We start from the raw sequence: 17,322 nt of genomic DNA on the forward strand, positions 1-17,322 counted from the left end.
ATCAGCTGATAGCCTTATAGGTATCCCTTTGTATGTAACTCTCTTCTTTTCTCTTGATGCTTTTAATAATCTGTCTTTATCTTAAACCTTTGACATTTTAATTATGATGTGGTCCTCTTTGAGTCCAACTTGTTTGGAATACACTGTGCTTCCTGGACTAGTATGTCTATTTTTTTTTTTTTTCCAAATTAGGGAAGCTTTCTTTCACTCATTTTTAAAATGTTTTCAATTTTTTGCTCTTCCTTTTCTACTGGCACCCCTATGATTCAGATGTTGGTACATTTCAAGTTGTCCCAGAGGTTCCTAATCCTCTCCTCGTATTCTTTTTTTTTTTTTTCAATTCTTGTTTCTTCTTTCTGTTCTGGGTGGATGTTTATGTCTTCCTTTTGTTACAAATCATTGGTTTAAAACCTGGCTTCCTTCCTATCACTGTTGGCTTCCTGTATATTTTTCTTTGTTTCAATTTGTATAAGCTTTCCTTCTTCCTTTATTTTGTGGCTGCATTCAATCATTTCTCTGAGCATCCTGATCACCAGTGTTTTGAACTCTTCATCTGATAGGTTGGCTATTTCTGTTTTGTTTAGTTCTTTTTTCTGGAGTTTCATTCTGTTCATTCATCCAGGCCATATTTCTTTTCCTGCTCAATTTGGCAGCCTCCCTGTGTTTGTTTCTGTGTATTGGGTAGAGCTGCTTGGATTCTGTGTCTCAGTAGTGTGGCTTAATGTAGTAGATGTCTTGTAGTGTCCAGTGGCACAGTGTCCACAACCATTCCAGCTGGGTACTCGAGGTGCACCTTTTGTGCGGGCCAAGTACATCCTCCTCTTGTAGGTGGACCTGGTTGCTGTTGGCAGATCAACGGGAAGGATTTACCCATCCCAGTTAGCTTCAAGGACTGGCTGTGATCATCAACTACTAAATTCTGTCCTCTGTGGAGGATCAGCTGTGCTGGGGCTGGGTGGTGGTGCTCCCACATGGTCTGTAGCTGTCCATCAAGTGTGTTGGCTCTGGAGCTTCCCAGGTGGTGCAGGCCAAAGGTCAGCCCCCACCTGTGTTTTTCCATGGGCACCCTGCCTGAGCTATAAAGCAATCTGAGATGGCTTCTATGTGTGCTGGACTTGGAGATTTCCAGGCAAAGATGAGCTATAACTCTAAGCTGGCTGTTTTGCTACTAGTGTCAGGCCTGAAGCTCACTGGGGCCAGGTATTGCTTGTTTAATAGAATTTAGGAAATTGTGAAGGATGAGCCAAGACCAGCCATCCATATGGAGAAGCAACTCGGGTGGGCCTGTAAACCGGGTGGAGTGGAGTCTCTGGTGATTTCCAAGTAGATCAAACAGTGTTAGCCAGGTTGATGGAGTCTCAGATATGGCATCAGCTCACCAGCTCTGTGGGAAGAGAATTTAGAAAAGAGATAATGGCCTCTGCTTTCCTTGATGCCAGACACCTCAGTTTCTTCCTATATACCACTGATACCTTTCAAGCTGCTACCCCAGTGCTGGAACTCAGAGGGAGTGAGTCTGTGTAGGTGAGTCCATAAGTGGATTCTTTAAAAGGAATTGCTTGGGGCTCCAGCAGTTTCTTCCACCAACTCAATCCCCTCTTGTTTTTGAAGACAGAAGTTGCGGGGACTTATCTTCCTGGTACTGGAACCCTGGACTGGAAGGCCTCAATTGATGATTTGGTGTAAAATTGTCTTACATGAATATTCTTTTCCTCCACAGCAGGGCTCAAAGGCAAAAATGGTTCTGTAGAAATGTGTGCATTTGCATGTTTAAATGGAATCTGATATATATTGTGCCAAGCACCATTATTGACAATTATGTAGGCTTTGAAATGGAGTTATGACTAAAAAATATATGTGGCATATGTTCTACTTCCATTTAAGAATATGCCTAGGGAAACTTTCTTTCTTTTTTTAAAACCTTGTTAAAATCTAAGACTCATGTAAACTGATTTCATATTTTTTCTTTGCATAGATATAATGTTTATATCACTCAATTTTTTTATATCACTCAATTTCTAATCATCAGTGCTACATCTCATTTCATATTGTAATAATAATAACAATCATAAAGGCAACTCACACTTATGGAGTTCTTACTAGATGCCAGGCTATGTGCTGAATACTTTATATGAATTATCATTTTATTCTACTTTATAATCTTCATAGCTGAACTGCTTTGTTTAATATGAACATATGGAGAATCTTAACTCTTGGTTGATATTGCACACATGCACACACATATACACACACAATAGGCACTAGTGAAGTAAAACAAGAACAGTCTTTTAAAAAGTAACCTAACGGCATGTGACAGATTTAGCAAATTCTTTTTATTTACATAGAAACGTGTACACATTCTTTCTCTGTACACAGAAGATTCTATGTATATATACAGATATGTTCTCACATAATTTACAATAAACAATATTTTAATCTTGTTTCTAGATGAAAATAAAAATGTCTCAAAATATTTCACACCAACCACAAAATTGCAAAATCACCTGATGAGTTCAGAGCAAAAATTTCAAGCCTGGACTACCACACACTAAGCCTAGTACAATTTTTACAAAAGACAAACCAAACACTATGCAGTCGCAGGAAAAGGAAAGAGATGGAGATGCAAAATAGAGAGCAGAGCTGTTGACTTTTTCAACAAAGTGGCAAAAGCATTTTTTGTTGGTTGAGACTGATTTTTCTTCAGTCCTCAACTTAATATTTTACTTTAACTGATAGCTTACAGATGAGAAGGAGGGGGAAGTTAACATCTGAAAGTTAGCATGTACAAATATGTTACCATTCCATGAGTCTTACAAGTTCTAGAAACTTATTTATGGGTCACTCAGACTCTCATTCTGTGCCATTTCCAAGAGCACCCAGTTCTGCAAACCAGGATGACTGTCCACCCCCTCAGAGAAGGTGGGAAGAGATGACTGTGCAGAAACATTAATTTGTAAAAAGTTTCAGAAACCTGGTAGCTTGATTATTAGCACTTAATAATAATTGGTAAGGTTTAAATATACACTTCATTTCCACATAGAATTTGATCCTTCACTCAAATAATTAACAATGCAAGGATGACATAACCTGAGAGACTAGAAATAATGAATCCATAATCCTAAAATGTCTTCCCTCCACTTCCAATGCTTTTCCCATTCTAGCCTAGGAAACAATAATTTTCTCTCCATTTCAGAGTTGTTCCACATGTGTATGTCAAAATCATACTTCTGAATGAATAGAATGAGGGTATAGGTTATAGGAAGAATATAGACTTATGACATCTTTGACAGTCTCACAGCACTGAATTTGGCAAAATAATCTAAAATATCATGATCGTCATTATTGTTGAATTTACTTATAATATATCCAGATTTACTTTCCCAATACACCAATATTACTACTCAGACAAAAATTATAAGGGCAATGACCCACATAGGGCTAAGTGTTTAAATTACATTTGCTCAACTGTAGCTTAGGTAATGATGTATTTAGTTCTACTGTGGCACTGTAACTTCACACACAAGTTTTGAAACAAATTTTAACCTTTCATCTCTCATATCAGTAACAGCACAGATGTGGGGGGAAAGAGAGAAATAAAAAAAGAACTCAATGTCAGAAATGCAATTTATCTATCAACAAGAATCTTTTCAGTTACTTTACTGAATCTGCTATTTGTAAGGTAACTTTCCAAAACATATTTCAAGGCAGGCTCATTTTAAGAGCAATGTTTATCACATGCATAATTCAATTATTCCTTGTTACATGTTGTTACCACTGATGCTTCTTTTAGAGAAACAATAATTTGAGAACTTAGCCACCTTACATGAAAGTGATGGCTTCATGAACAGTTTGACTCTTTACAGGAAGGTACTTATGATCAAAACAAACACACTTCACATTTAAAGAGGTGTTGTTTTTTTTTTAATTTATAAACCTATTAGGGAACTAAAGTTCACTGCCAGAAACAAAAGGTATCCTTTACCATGAAGAGCTGGGCTTCATTCTTGGTCATTCTATTTAAATATACATCAGTCCCTCATTTCTATCACTGTGGGAAAATTCAGCCAGAAGATAAGTAAGGAGTCTCACTATGGTAGTTATAGTCAGGACAGACCTTTTGCACAAGTTTGTAATCAACACTGTAAAAGGCAATGTAAATGCAAATGACTTTGAAGGGCTTGGAGCACAGCCAAGACACATGGCTTTGAGTCTGCTCCTGGTAGCAGATCTTCGATGGGTCAAAGTTGCACAGTGCAGTCTTCTTCGCCCGATCTGTTTTTTCATACTCAATGCGACAATTAAAAGATTTTGATTCCTTGGTCTCCAAGGAAGACTGCGGGGAAACTTCAAATTCCACCACTTTGGAGGGGGGTACCAAACTTACTGAAACATTGCCCAGGCCTGTGGAATTATGTCGGAAATAAACACTGAAGGTTCCATTTCCATGGTCAACAATTTTCCCTGTGATCAGGAGGTTGAGTTTAACAGTTTTAATGTTGGAATGAAAGTCACCCCATCCAAACATTTTCTTAAATTTTCCTGTTTTTACTATTGGCCTCCGTTTAGTTCTTGCCAATGGCTCCTGCACCTCTGTGATGTTGGCCAGCCAATCCCAGAAGTCTTCCATACTACCCACATAGGCCAAGTGTCCGGTCTTTGGGACTGGAGACTGTTTAACAAACAGGCGCAGAGGATTGACGATCCTTGAGTGAACCACGTTCCCGACCAATGTCCCCGGAGCATCTTTGTCTTCCCACTCCAGCCCCTCTGTGGCATGAACCACCTTTTCACTGTCACAAAATAACTGTGTGAAAAGAAAAAAGAAAATAAAATTTAGGTTAGGCTTTGAGCAGACACATACTATAGAGCCAAAACACAAGGGAAATTCTTGCAATACAATTTTGATTCTTGCTAAAAAGCATTTCACACAGCTGGCTGACTCAACAGTGTAATAAGATGAGCATTTAATTCGAGCAGTAAAAATCTGTGAGTACAAAACTTAAAATGATGAGATTAAGAAGAAAGTGCTTCATTGTAATGGGTTGATGTAATTTTAGTCTCTGTTTCCTAATCTTTATAATTCTATCTTTCCAGATTGGGATAAGTAGTATATTTTTGTCTCTTATTTAATAAAAACATTAAATTTGTGATGTACTCTCTTTCAGCTAGAAGACATATCTAAAATGCTGAAAGTTTCTTTCAAGGGGCTACAAACCATCTGAATATAAACTATTAATAAGTCTTAAGTATATTTAGAAATATTAAGGATATTATATTTAAATGCTTGTCTTATATAACTTCATAGCTTTTGATATACTTCCATTTCAAACTTTGTAACAAAAAAGAGCATGACTAATAATATAAAGTTCTACAAAAGTTTTAGTTGTAAAAAAAATAATTTAAAATTTAGTTACTTTTATAGAAACAAATAGATTAGAAATGCATAATTTGAATTAATAGCCTGTATATTATACAATAAACTTTATTCCAAATAAATTGTACCTTGAAAGACAGAATTGCTAAGAGTTATGTGCATGTGGTTTATAAATTCCACAGTATTTTGGTTTAAGTCATACCCACTGAAACATAGCACTTTACCTGCATTTGATTTTTCTTTTTTTGTAGTAGTATGGAAGCCCTCATGATTTCTAAAAATCATGTAATTAAGTCAATATAAATTCTGAGACACAGAAGTGTACTATATGAAACTGTTGCCTGGAGTGAATATTTGTAAATGAGTTATAAAGCCTGGAAAATAAAGGTTTCTAGTAGAAACACAGATAGCCTCTTATCTTTAATGGCACAAACCATGCTGGTAATAATTCTTGGGAGAACTGTCAGCATGATGGAGAGGATGTGAAAGAAGTGAGGATGTGCTTATGTGCTGTTTCCCCAACTCCTTCAAACTTGGTAAAGTACCTGGTGAAACTAGTCTCAGATTATTATAAAAATTATTGCTTTCAATCCAGTTTTGAAAAAAAAAGACCTAGCCTGGATTATAGATATTGTACTTGACTACATGGTATCATTTAATAATACCAGGTTACCTTTTGTATGTTCATAAAAGTTTAGAAGTTCAAATTCTAACAGAGCTTTGTGAAAAGTGTCCTCAAGATCAATTTAGAGTAGGAATCTAAGGTCTTAAATGTATGGGTGGGTTTTCTTGTGTTTTGCTTTGGGAGGAGAAGTTTGGCTGCTTTGATTAATTTCCTGAAGACTTTTCTTCTTCATGTATAGTATTTTCTACAATCTTTTCTCTTCACTTAAATTACTGAGGTGAGGCAGAAGAGAAAATTGATATGATGTACATTCTTACTATTTTGAGAACTGAAATCCACACTGCCTCTCCTTAGGGACTCACACATCCTGAGTTGATACTTTTTTTCTCTCTCTTGGTATTGAAAGCCTAGCATTCTCGGCAGCGGCAGCCGTCCGTCTCGAGAGACGATGGTGTAGCTTCTTAAGAGTCTATCTGCACCGCCGAGAATGGCTGTGCAGTCCGACTGGGGAGTGACACGGTATCTGTCTCCTCCCGTGTTGAATCGACATCTTGCGATGACGCTGGAGTGTCCTCTCCAGTGAAGCTGAAGCTACAGAGCCTGGGCAGGGTGATATGGAGGCTCTGCTGTTGCCCATGCAGCAGACCCCACCTCTCTTCGCAGCTGAAGGATCCAAGGGAAAGACGGAGTCAATACAGCTTGGCTTCAGGTGCGCCGCAGGAGTTGCCGGTGTTGACTACAACGTCAAACCGCCTTAGGGACTCTGGCTCCGGATTTTCTGTCGGGGTTTACTCCCTTAGCCTTTCCCCTGAAGAGGTATGCCGCAAGGCAGCGGAGGTTTTTTGGAATCAGAGTTTTCCTTCTCTGATGTGCCCTGACTGGAAGATCGAACCAGCGACACTTAGCTCGCAGGCCGACGACGCTCAATCCACTGAGCCAAACCAGCCAGGGTAAATTGAAAGCCTAGCATATTCATTAGGAAATGATGGATCTGGCTTAAAACATTCTGGATATTTCTGATACTGTAATCAGCTTTCTGATTTTTAATACATTTTATTAAGACATGTACAAACCTCATTCAAAGCAATTGGTAATAGCCTGTGGAGTTAGTACTGGCTCCAGTTATCACTTGAGTTTCCTGAGAACTGATGCAGTCTGCTCCAATTGATGTGTACTGGTCTCTCTCCAGCAAGAGATCCAAGGACACACAGCAGTTAAGAAGCCCCTTGATGATCAAGGTCCAATTTCTCTTCTCTGTGATTATGATACTTGTTGCACAGTCTATTGTCTATTTTTCACCTGTTTCCAGTATTCCATACGCTCTGCTTTGCTTGCTTAATGGTGACAGGCACACTCCCACTTGCTGAGACTTATTGGTATACAAGAACTTTTCCTTGACTTCCTGGTCTCTATTCCCCTATTTGGTACAACTTCCTAACCCCTTCCTCCACGACTGCCTTATTTTCTCTTTCATAGAGTAAATCTGTTTTGACATTAAAAAAAAAACCTCACTTGAGGATACACTTTTTGATTTTAAAGAGAGGAACTGGGATGGGGGGGAGAGAGAGAAACACAGATTAGTTGCCTTCCACATGTGCCCTGATGGGGGATCAAATGAGCAACTGAAGTATGTGCCCTGACCAGGAATCAAACCTCTGACCTTCTGGTGCATGGGATGACACTCCACCCAACTGAGCTACACTGGCCAGGGTCCTTTTTGACATTTTCTCCTTTTAACTTATTGTTTTTCTTTTGTTGTTGTTTGCTTGTTTTTTTAATCTTAGTTCTTACCTTTACATACTTTCTGCTGATTAAATATTTTTTCACTCACAAGTATAACAACAATCTTTGCTATAAGCAGCAACATGCTATTTTTTTTCTTAAAATGTTTGTTTTATATTACACTCTTTTTTTAAAATTTAGCACATTGCCTGATTTTCTCCTTACTTTTTTGTTATCGAAAAACCTATAAACATTGAACCCATCATTCAAGGACAAGTAAATTTGCAATCATGAACTTAACTGGTATTGGTGCATTTTGGAACACATGATAGACACCATTGGTAGACAGACATTATGAGATCCTACTGTTATCTCTAGGACTTCTGTGGTGGTTCTGAGATTACTCAATGATAACAAAAAATGGCCATTTACTGAGATTTTTAAAAGTATCTGAAGACTTTCTTTGTAGTAATTTGTGTTGTTACAACTTGATCTAAACATATATTATTCACCCAATGAAATATGAATGTAAAAAAAAATCTAAGTTTATCAAACAGTTAACTTAGATGTGATTATTTTGTTTTAGAAGAACTCCTTAACTCTCCAGAGAAGATTCTCCACATGAGGTTTTAAAATGGAATTTGATTTCTAAAAAATAAATTCTAACACAGTACTCTTCAGGTTCAAACCTACTGAAAAAGCCCTTGATTTTAATATTGGCCTACACAAAAATAATAAAATTTAACTGATAACACAGATCTATAATGTTCTCTGTTCAGTGAAAACACTCACTGACAGCTTCTTAGATGAAAAGTATATGTATATATTTTAAATTTTTAAATTTCCTCCAGACAGTTCTCACTTGCTTCAAGAACAAACATTAAATAAGTTGAGAAAAAGCTGTTAATAACTTCACCTATTTATTATTTTAAGATACATGGATAGTGTTCATGAATATTGATTTCCATATCTAGACCCAAATCTCAAAAACCTATCAGATAGTAATGTATAATAAAAGGGTAAATATATTTCTAGATGTCTTAAAAAGCTGATAATAGCACCTCCTCTCCCAACTGCCTCTGCCTTTGGTATAACTTGTTCAGCCTTCCTCCTGGAATATTTTTCTAAAAAATGTGTGCAACACTATTGAGAGAGTACCCTCTCCTATGGCTGTATGAGCTAAGACTGAAAGGTACATGCTTAATCTCAAAAGACTTGGTCAAGGATTACTGGGTTTGGAAGAGTCACAATCCTGCCCCACATACATCCGCACACTCCCGATATGGAAGTAGCATGGTAGAAAAAGCATAAGACTTGGTGCTTGATGACTCATCACCCCTCACTTCAGTGTTTGATGTGAACCCCAGCTTTTTTTCCCTATGTGTACTTTGCTGGTCAATTATAAGAACTAACTAAAAGAATGGTTGGAAATGCTAAACCCAATTACTGGCAAAAGGCATTCAAGGACTGATAGCCTTTACACGGTCCAATGGATAATCCCATGTTTCCTAATTAAAAATTTCCTTTAAGCCCTGGCTGGTGTGGTTCAGTGGATTGAGTGCTGGCCTTTGAACCAAAGGGTTACCAGTTCAATTCCCAGTCAGGCACATGCCTGGGTTGTGGACCAGGTCCCAAGCTGGGAGCGTGCGAGAGGCAACCACACGTTGATGTTTCTCTCCCTCTCTTCCCCTCTCTCTAAAAATAAATAAATATAATCTTAAAAAAAAAAAAAGGTGCCCCCAAAGAATACATTCAACATAAGATAAGAAGCTACCTGTGTTTCTACTAAAAATCTTTATTTTCCAGACTTTATAACTCATTTATAAATATTCACTCCAGGCAACAATTTCATATGGTACACTTCTGTGCCTCAGAATTCATATTGACTTAATTAAAAATTGTAAAAATTGTTTTCAAAAACTCTTATGGGTAGTATGGACATTTTAATGATGTTAATTCTTACTATCCATGAACACAATATGTGCTTCCACTTATTTGTATCTTCAGTGTCTTATAATTTTCTAAGTACAGGTCTTTTACATCCTTAGTTAGGTTTATTCCTAGGTATTTTATTGTTTTTGCAGCAATTGTGAATGAGATTGTTCTCCTGATTTCCCTTTCTATTAGTTTGTTATTAGCATATAAAAATGCAACTGATTTCATGATATTAATTTTGTATCCTGCTACTTTGCTGAATTCATTTATGCATTCTAGTAGTTTCTTGTTGGAATCTTTGGGGTTCTAGCTGCAAATAATGACAGTTTTACTTTTTTCTTTCCAATTTGGATGCCTTTTATTTCTTCTTCTTGTCTGATTGCTATGGCCAGGACTTCCAGTACTATGTTGAAAAAGAGAGGTGAAAGCTGACATCCCTGTCTTTTTCTGATCTTAAGGGGAATGCCTGTAGTTTTTGCCTATTGTGTATGATGCTGGCAGTGGGTTTGCCATATGTGGCCTTTATTATGTTTAGGTATGTTTCCTCTATTCTCTCTGTGCTGAGAGTTTTTATCACAAATGGGTGCTGGATTTTATCAAATGCTTTTTCTGCATCTATTGATATAATTATGTGGTTTTTATCCTTCATTTTATGTCATGAATCACATTTTTTGAGTTGTGAATATTGTGCCAATCTTGCATTCCCAGAATAAATCACACTTGATCTTTTTGACACATTGCTATATTTGGTGTACTAATATTTTGTTGAGGATTTTAGCATCTATGTTCGTTAGGAATATTAGCCTGTAATTTTCTTTGTAGTGTCTTTATCTGGTTTTGAAGTTAGGATAATGCTGGCCTTATAAAATGAGTTTGGGAGCCTTCCCTCTCCTCAAAGTTATCTGTAGATTTAACACAATTCCTATCAATATTCCAATGATGTACTTCACAGAACTAGAATATTTCAAAAATTTATATAAAACCACAAAAGGCTCTGCATAGCAAAAGCAATTCTGGGAAAGAACAAAGTTGAAATAATCACACTACCTAATATAAAACTATACCATGAATATATAGTAATCAAAACAGCATTGTAGTGACATAAAAAACAGACACATAGAGCAACTGAACAAAGTAGAGAGCCCAGGAATAAACTCACACCTTTATAGTCAATTAATATTTTACAGAGGAAGCAAGCACATACAATGGGCTAAAGATAGTTTTTTCAATAGATGGTATTGGGAATATTGAACAGATATGTACATAAAAATGAAACTAAACCACCTTCTTACATCACACACAAGAATAAATTCAAAATGGATCAAAAACTTAAATGAAACCATAAAAATCCTAGAAGAAAACATGGGCAGCAAAATCTCAGACATTGCTCATAGCAGTATTTGTCAGATATACCTCCCAGGCAAGGGAAACAAGAAAAATAAATAAATTGGGCTATATCAAACTAAAAAGGTTTTGCATAGCCAAGAAAATCATCAACAACAAAAAAAAGACAAACCACAAAACTGGAGAACATACTTGCTGATACATCTAATAAGGGGTTAATATTCAAAATTTATAGAGAAGTTAAAAACTCAACACCAAAAAAAAAAACCACAACAAAACAAACAACAACAACAACAACCCCCCCCCCCCCACAAAACAACCAAATTTAAAAATGGGCAAAGGACCTGAATACACACTGCTCCAAAGAGGACATAGCGATGGATAATAAACATATGAAAAGATGCTCAATGTCACTAATCATCAGAGGAATGAGAATTAAAACCACAATGAGATATTATCTCACACCTGTCAGAATGGCTATCATCCATAAATCAACAAACAAAAGTGCTGAAAAGGATGTGGAGAAAGGGGAACCCTTTTGCACTGTTGGTGGAAATGCAGCTTGGTGCAGCCACTGTGGAAAGCAGTATGGAGATATTTCAAAAAACTAAAAATGGAACTGCCTTTTAACTCAGCAATCCCACTTGTGGGAATATATCCAAAGGAACCCAAAACACTAATTTAAAATAACATAACCATCCCCATGTTCATTGCAGCATTATACAATCACCAAGATATGGAAGCAGCCCAAGTGCCCATCAGTAGATAAGTGGATAAAACAACTCTGGAACATTTACACAATGGAATACTATTCAGCCATAAAAATGAGGAACATTTACTCTTTGCAACAGTATGGATGGACCTGGAGAACATTATGCTAAGTGAAATAAGCCAGTCAGAGATAGACAAATTCCAGATGATTATGCTCATGTGTGGACTCTAATGAGCAAACTGTACTAACAAGGAAAATGGGGACAGACTCATAGATGCAGAGCAGGATGACAGTTAGGGGACAGGGGTTAGGGGGTGGAGGGATTGAGCAAAAAGGAAAAAGGACTCGTGGATGTGGACAGTAGGGTGGTGATTGCTGGCGGGGGGGAGCGTATAACGGGACTAAATGGTAATGAAAAAAACAAAATAAAGGTTAAATAAAAGAAAAGGAAAAAAAGTTTTATGAATCCTCAGGCCTTTAGGATACAGATCATGGTTAATCAAAAAATTGATTCAGTGCCATACTGAGTAGAAATTAACCTTCTCAACTCCAGAGCATCCATTAAATGTTTCCTCATGTTTCTAATCTCACTGGCATCTGAGTCATATCCAGATTGAAGGCACAGGAGAGCTCTCGTGGCCAAAAAAAATGTGTTTGTGGATTTTTTATTTCAACCTACCAATTAGTCAATAAAGGGAGCTGAAAGTACACCATGTGTGCCAGGTGCCCTCATTCACAATTTCTGTGATACAACCTGCTGTCCTGGGAGAGGGCTGTAGGTGGGTCTGAACCAGTTGACAAACAACTCCGTACAAGGCTGTTACATGTCTTCTACGAAACACATGCCTGTATCCCACTGGTTACTTTTGTGCCAGCTGAGGCTGTCTATGCTAATATCTGTATCACTGCTGTCTTTGTCCCATCATATTATAATAATAATGCAAAAAACTTTTAGCTGCAAGCACAGAATGGAGTTTTTAAAAGGGAGAAAAAGAGAAATTGTTGTGCTTTATCTGTTTGAACATTCCCTGATTTCAACACATTTATCAAAGCTTAAGTAATTTATGTCTTGGCAGGGTGTATAAATTTTACAAAGCACACACATTAGCTAGATACAATGATATCATATTAGCTTTTTTTGCATCTTATAGAAGAGCTCAAAAAGATTAATAAAAGCTCAACATTCATCAATTAAGTGAAGAAGGTGGAAGAAAGGGAGTTGAGGAAGAAGACTATTTCAGTTCTTTTGTTTTAGGGGGAAAAAGATGACAGGTTCAAATCATTCATCATAATAAGCTGGAGTTGAATTTTGCTGATAATTAAATGCATTTTTTCCCCAAGAGGCAGAGAAGCTGCAATGAATTCTATAGTAGCATATGTGAGAACAGTCACAAATTATGATAATTATAAACTAAAAATCATCTTCCTCTGCAAATACTATATTAGAAGATCCCTTTCAACCATATCTGTTATATATTTTTTCTTTTTTTAAATTATATGTTATTGATTATGTTGTTACAATTGTCCCAAAGTTTCCCCTGTTGCCCCCCTCCACCCAGCTCCCCTATTCCATCAGACAATGCACACATCATTGACCATATCCATGGATCATGCATATATGTTCTTTGGCTACTTTGTTTCATATGCTGTACTTTATATCTCCATGACTATTCTCTAACTATCAATTAGACTTCTCAATCCCTTTACCTTTTTCACCCATCCCCTGACCCACTGCCATCTGGCAACTATCAAAATGTTCTCTAAATCTATGATTCTGTTTTTGTTCTGTTTGTTTATTTTGTTTTTTAGATTCAATTGTTGATAGATACACATTTCTTGACATTTTATTGTTCATACTTTTTATTTTTTTCTTCTTCTTAACCCTGTGAAAGTTGTGGTCAAAAAAAATTACAGTATAAGCAGTCAAGCAGTACAGAACAAAGAAACAAGAATTGAGAAAAATGAGCAGAGGCTTAGGAACATCTGGGACAACTTTAAACGTGCCAACATCCAAAATATAGGGGTGCCAGAAGGAGAAGAGGAAGAGCAAGAAATTGAAAGCTTATGTGAAAAAATTATGAAGGAAAACTTCCCAAATTTGGTGAAGGAAATAGACATATATAAGTCCAGTAAGCACAGAGAGTTCCAAACAAGCTGGACCTAAAGAAGATCACACCAAGACACATCATAATTAAAATTCCAAAGGTTAATCGTAAAGAGAGAATGTTAAAAGCGGCAAAAGAAGAGAGTTACCTACAAAGGGGTACCTATAAAACTATCAGCTGATTTCTCAAAAGAAACTTTGCAGGCAAGAAGGGACTGGCAAGAAGTGATGAAAAGCAAGGACCTACAACCAAGACTACTCTATCCAGCAAAGCTGTCATTTAGAATGGAAGGGCGGATGAAGTGCTTCCCAGACAAAGTAGAGCTAAAGGAGTTCATCATCATCAAGCCATTATTATATGAAATTTTAAAGAGACTTATTTAAGAAAAAGAAGAAGATCAAAACTATAAACATTAAAATGACAACAAACTCACAAATATCAACAACTGAATCTAAAAAATAAAAATAAAAACAAACTAAGCAAACAACCAAAACAGGAAAAGAATCATAGGTATGGAGAACAGTTGGCAGATTATCAGCTGAGATGGGGAAGGGGGAGAAATGGGAAAATGGTGCAGGGACTAAGAAGCATAATTGGTTGGTACAAAATAGACAAGGGGATGTTAAGATTAGTATAGGAAAGGGAGAAGCCAAAGAACATACAAGCATGACTGTGGACATGAACTAAGGGGGGGTGGGACTGCTGGAGGAAAGGGGGTTACTGGCGGATGGAAGCAAAGAGAAAAAAAATGAGACAACTGTAACAGCATTATATATATATATATATATATATATATATATATAATATAGTACATGATTTTTATTTATTTTCAGTTACAATCTAGAAATTACTAAACAAATAAATATAAAAATATAAAGAATAAAAAGTTTTCTTTTCAAATAATGAACAATGAATATTTGTAAAAAATGCAACCAAATTTTTTTAACTTTAGTTAATTGGAATCTTCAGTAGTTGGCTTTGCAAAATGTTTGTAATAGTTATCACAAACAATATTGCTATGCTCAAGGCATAAATACTTTTCACAACACTTGCAAAATCATTTTGATAAGTGACTCAAGTAGCATTCTACATCTCTTGGATTATTGAATTGATATATTTTTGCAGCCATTCTCAATGGTAACTAAAAAAAAAAACCACAACACTGACTTTGAATTCATGAATAAACAAACAAAAAACAGCTACATAAATACTGACTTTGGAGTTCATGGTATCTCTCGGATACAATTTACTATCGAATATCACACCATTTCAAAACATGTTATAACCAAACTGATGGCTTAAACATTGTGGCTTAACATTAGTCATGTATTGCTTAAACATTGTGGCTTAACATTAGTCATGTATAAACACAGAGCTAGTCATGAGCTTGAACTTATGCACCCAATATATGTAACAATATTTAAGAAAAGAGTTTGTATCTCTCAGATTAGCTGTAACCTCTGCAGAGTTAAAGAAGACCCTTTAACATTTCATATATTACTGGTTTAGTGATGATGAAGTCCTTTAGCTTTTACTCATCTGAGAAGCTATCTTTCCTCTGATTCTAAATGACAGTTTTACTGGGGAGAGTAATCTTGGTTGCAGGTCCTTGCTTTTCAACAGTCTGAACATTTCATGCCAATTCTGCTAGCTTGGGAACTCCCCTGTAGGTAACTAACTGCTTTTCTTTGCAGCTTTTAAGATTCTCTCTTTATCTTTAACCTTTGGCATTTTAATTATGATGTGTCTCTGTGTGGGCCTCTTTGGGTTCATCTTCTTCAGAACTTTCTGCACTTCCTATACTTATATGTCTATTTTCTTCACCAAGTTAGAGAAGTTTTCTGTTATTTTTTCAACTAGGTTTCCAATTTCTTGCTCTCTCTTCTCTTTCTTTCACTCCCATGATAAAACTGTTGGTATGCCTGAAGTTGGCCCAGAGGCTCCTTACACTATCCTTATTTGGGGGGATTCCTTTTTTTTTTCCTTCTTCTTGCCATTCTGATTAGTTGTTGGTTTTTTTTTTTGCTTTCTTATATTCCAAATAATTGATTTGATTCTTTGTTTCATTCACTCTACTGTTGATTCCCTGTAAATTGGTATTTCAATAAGTGAATCCTTTATTTCTGACTGGATCTTTTTTAATTCTGTGGAGGTTCTCACTAAGTTCCTTGAGCAACCTTATAACCAGTGTTTTGAACTCTGCATCTAGTAGATTGCTTGTCTCTATTTTGTTTAGTTCCTTTTCTGGAGTTTTCTTCTGTTTGTTCATTTTGGCCATATTTCTTTGCTTCCACATTTTGGCAGCCTCCTTGTGCTTGTTTCTATGTATTGGGTAGACCTGGTATGTTTCCCAGGCTTGGTAGAGTGACCTAATGTAGTAGGTGTCCCATAGGGTTCAGTAGCACAGCCTCCCATACTATCCAAGCTGGGTACCCAAGGTGTGCCCACTGTGTGGACTGTGTACACCCTCTTGTTGTAGTTGAGCCTTGATTGCTGTTGGCACATCCATGTCAGCCATCACTTGTATTCTGTCCAGGGCCACACGGCATTAGCAAAAAAAGCAATCTGCAGATGGCTGCCACTCATCCTGGGCTTAGAGATATCCAGGAGAGGCCAAGCTATGAACTAAGGCCAGCTGCTACTAGTGCTCCGCCTTGGGAAATCTAGCATGAGGTACAGGGCTCACTGAAGCCAGATGCTGTGTATTTGAGAGAATTTTGGAAATCTGAAGCAGGAGCCAAGACAAGTCACTTACATGAAAAAGCCATTGGAAATAGCTTGAGTTGGCCCGAAAGTTGGGTGTGGCAGGGCCTCAGGGAATCACCAGTGTGGGTCAAACAGTGTGAGCCAGGTTTATGGAGTCTCAGATGTGGTGCCCATGTGCCGACTCTGTGACTCTATGGGGGAAGGGCTCAGAAAAGGAAAAGTGGTCTTTGTTAGCACTTCTCTCTGGGAGAAAACTGCTTCCCAGCTCTTGCCCTGATGATGAATAATTCACTTCCTCCCTGTATGTCTTTCATGCCTTTCTATCTGCTGCCCCAGTGCTGGAGCTCAGAGAGAGTGAGTCCAAGTAAGTCTGTGTTTTGGCCCTTTAAGAGGAACTGCCTGGGATTCCAGAAGTTTCTGTCTTCCACAGCATCGATCCCTGCTTGTTTTTACAGCCAGAAGTCATGGAGACTTCTCTTCCTGGCACTGGAACCCTAGGCTTGGGGGACCTGATGTGGGGCTGGCGCCCTTTACTGCTGAGATACCTCTCCCAATTTTTAACTGTGAACACATGGGTTTCAACCAGCCCACTCTGCATCTCTGTTCCTCCTACCAGTCTTGTTGCAATTTCTTTAATTCTGTAGTTGTAGGATTTCCATTGAGCTCTATTTCTGATGTTTCTGAATGATGGTTGTTTTATAGTTTAGTTGCAATTTTGATGTAGTTGTGCAAGGAGGTGAACCATGTTTACTTATGCTGCTATCTTGATCAGAAGTCATATTTTTCAGTAAACCTTTTG

At 37.2% G+C, this 17,322-nt stretch overlaps 1 protein-coding gene across 1 annotated transcript in view; it reads right to left on the reverse strand.

Annotated features, from left to right (window-relative positions):
• Positions 1 to 2,411: 2,411 nt before the first annotated feature.
• The window catches only part of NXPH2 (neurexophilin 2), a 75,559-nt gene continuing 60,648 nt past the window's right edge, over positions 2,412 to 17,322 (reverse strand). The window contains exon 3 of the mRNA XM_090287292.1: positions 2,412 to 4,804. Within this exon, the coding sequence (XP_090143418.1) occupies positions 4,061 to 4,804 (744 nt within the window). The 3' untranslated portion in view covers positions 2,412 to 4,060. The remainder of the gene's footprint in view (positions 4,805 to 17,322) is intronic.

This window comes from Furipterus horrens, unplaced genomic scaffold (assembly GCF_987537825.1).
Source record: "Furipterus horrens unplaced genomic scaffold, mFurHor1.1.pri manual_scaffold_1, whole genome shotgun sequence".
Taxonomy (NCBI): domain Eukaryota; kingdom Metazoa; phylum Chordata; class Mammalia; order Chiroptera; family Furipteridae; genus Furipterus; species Furipterus horrens.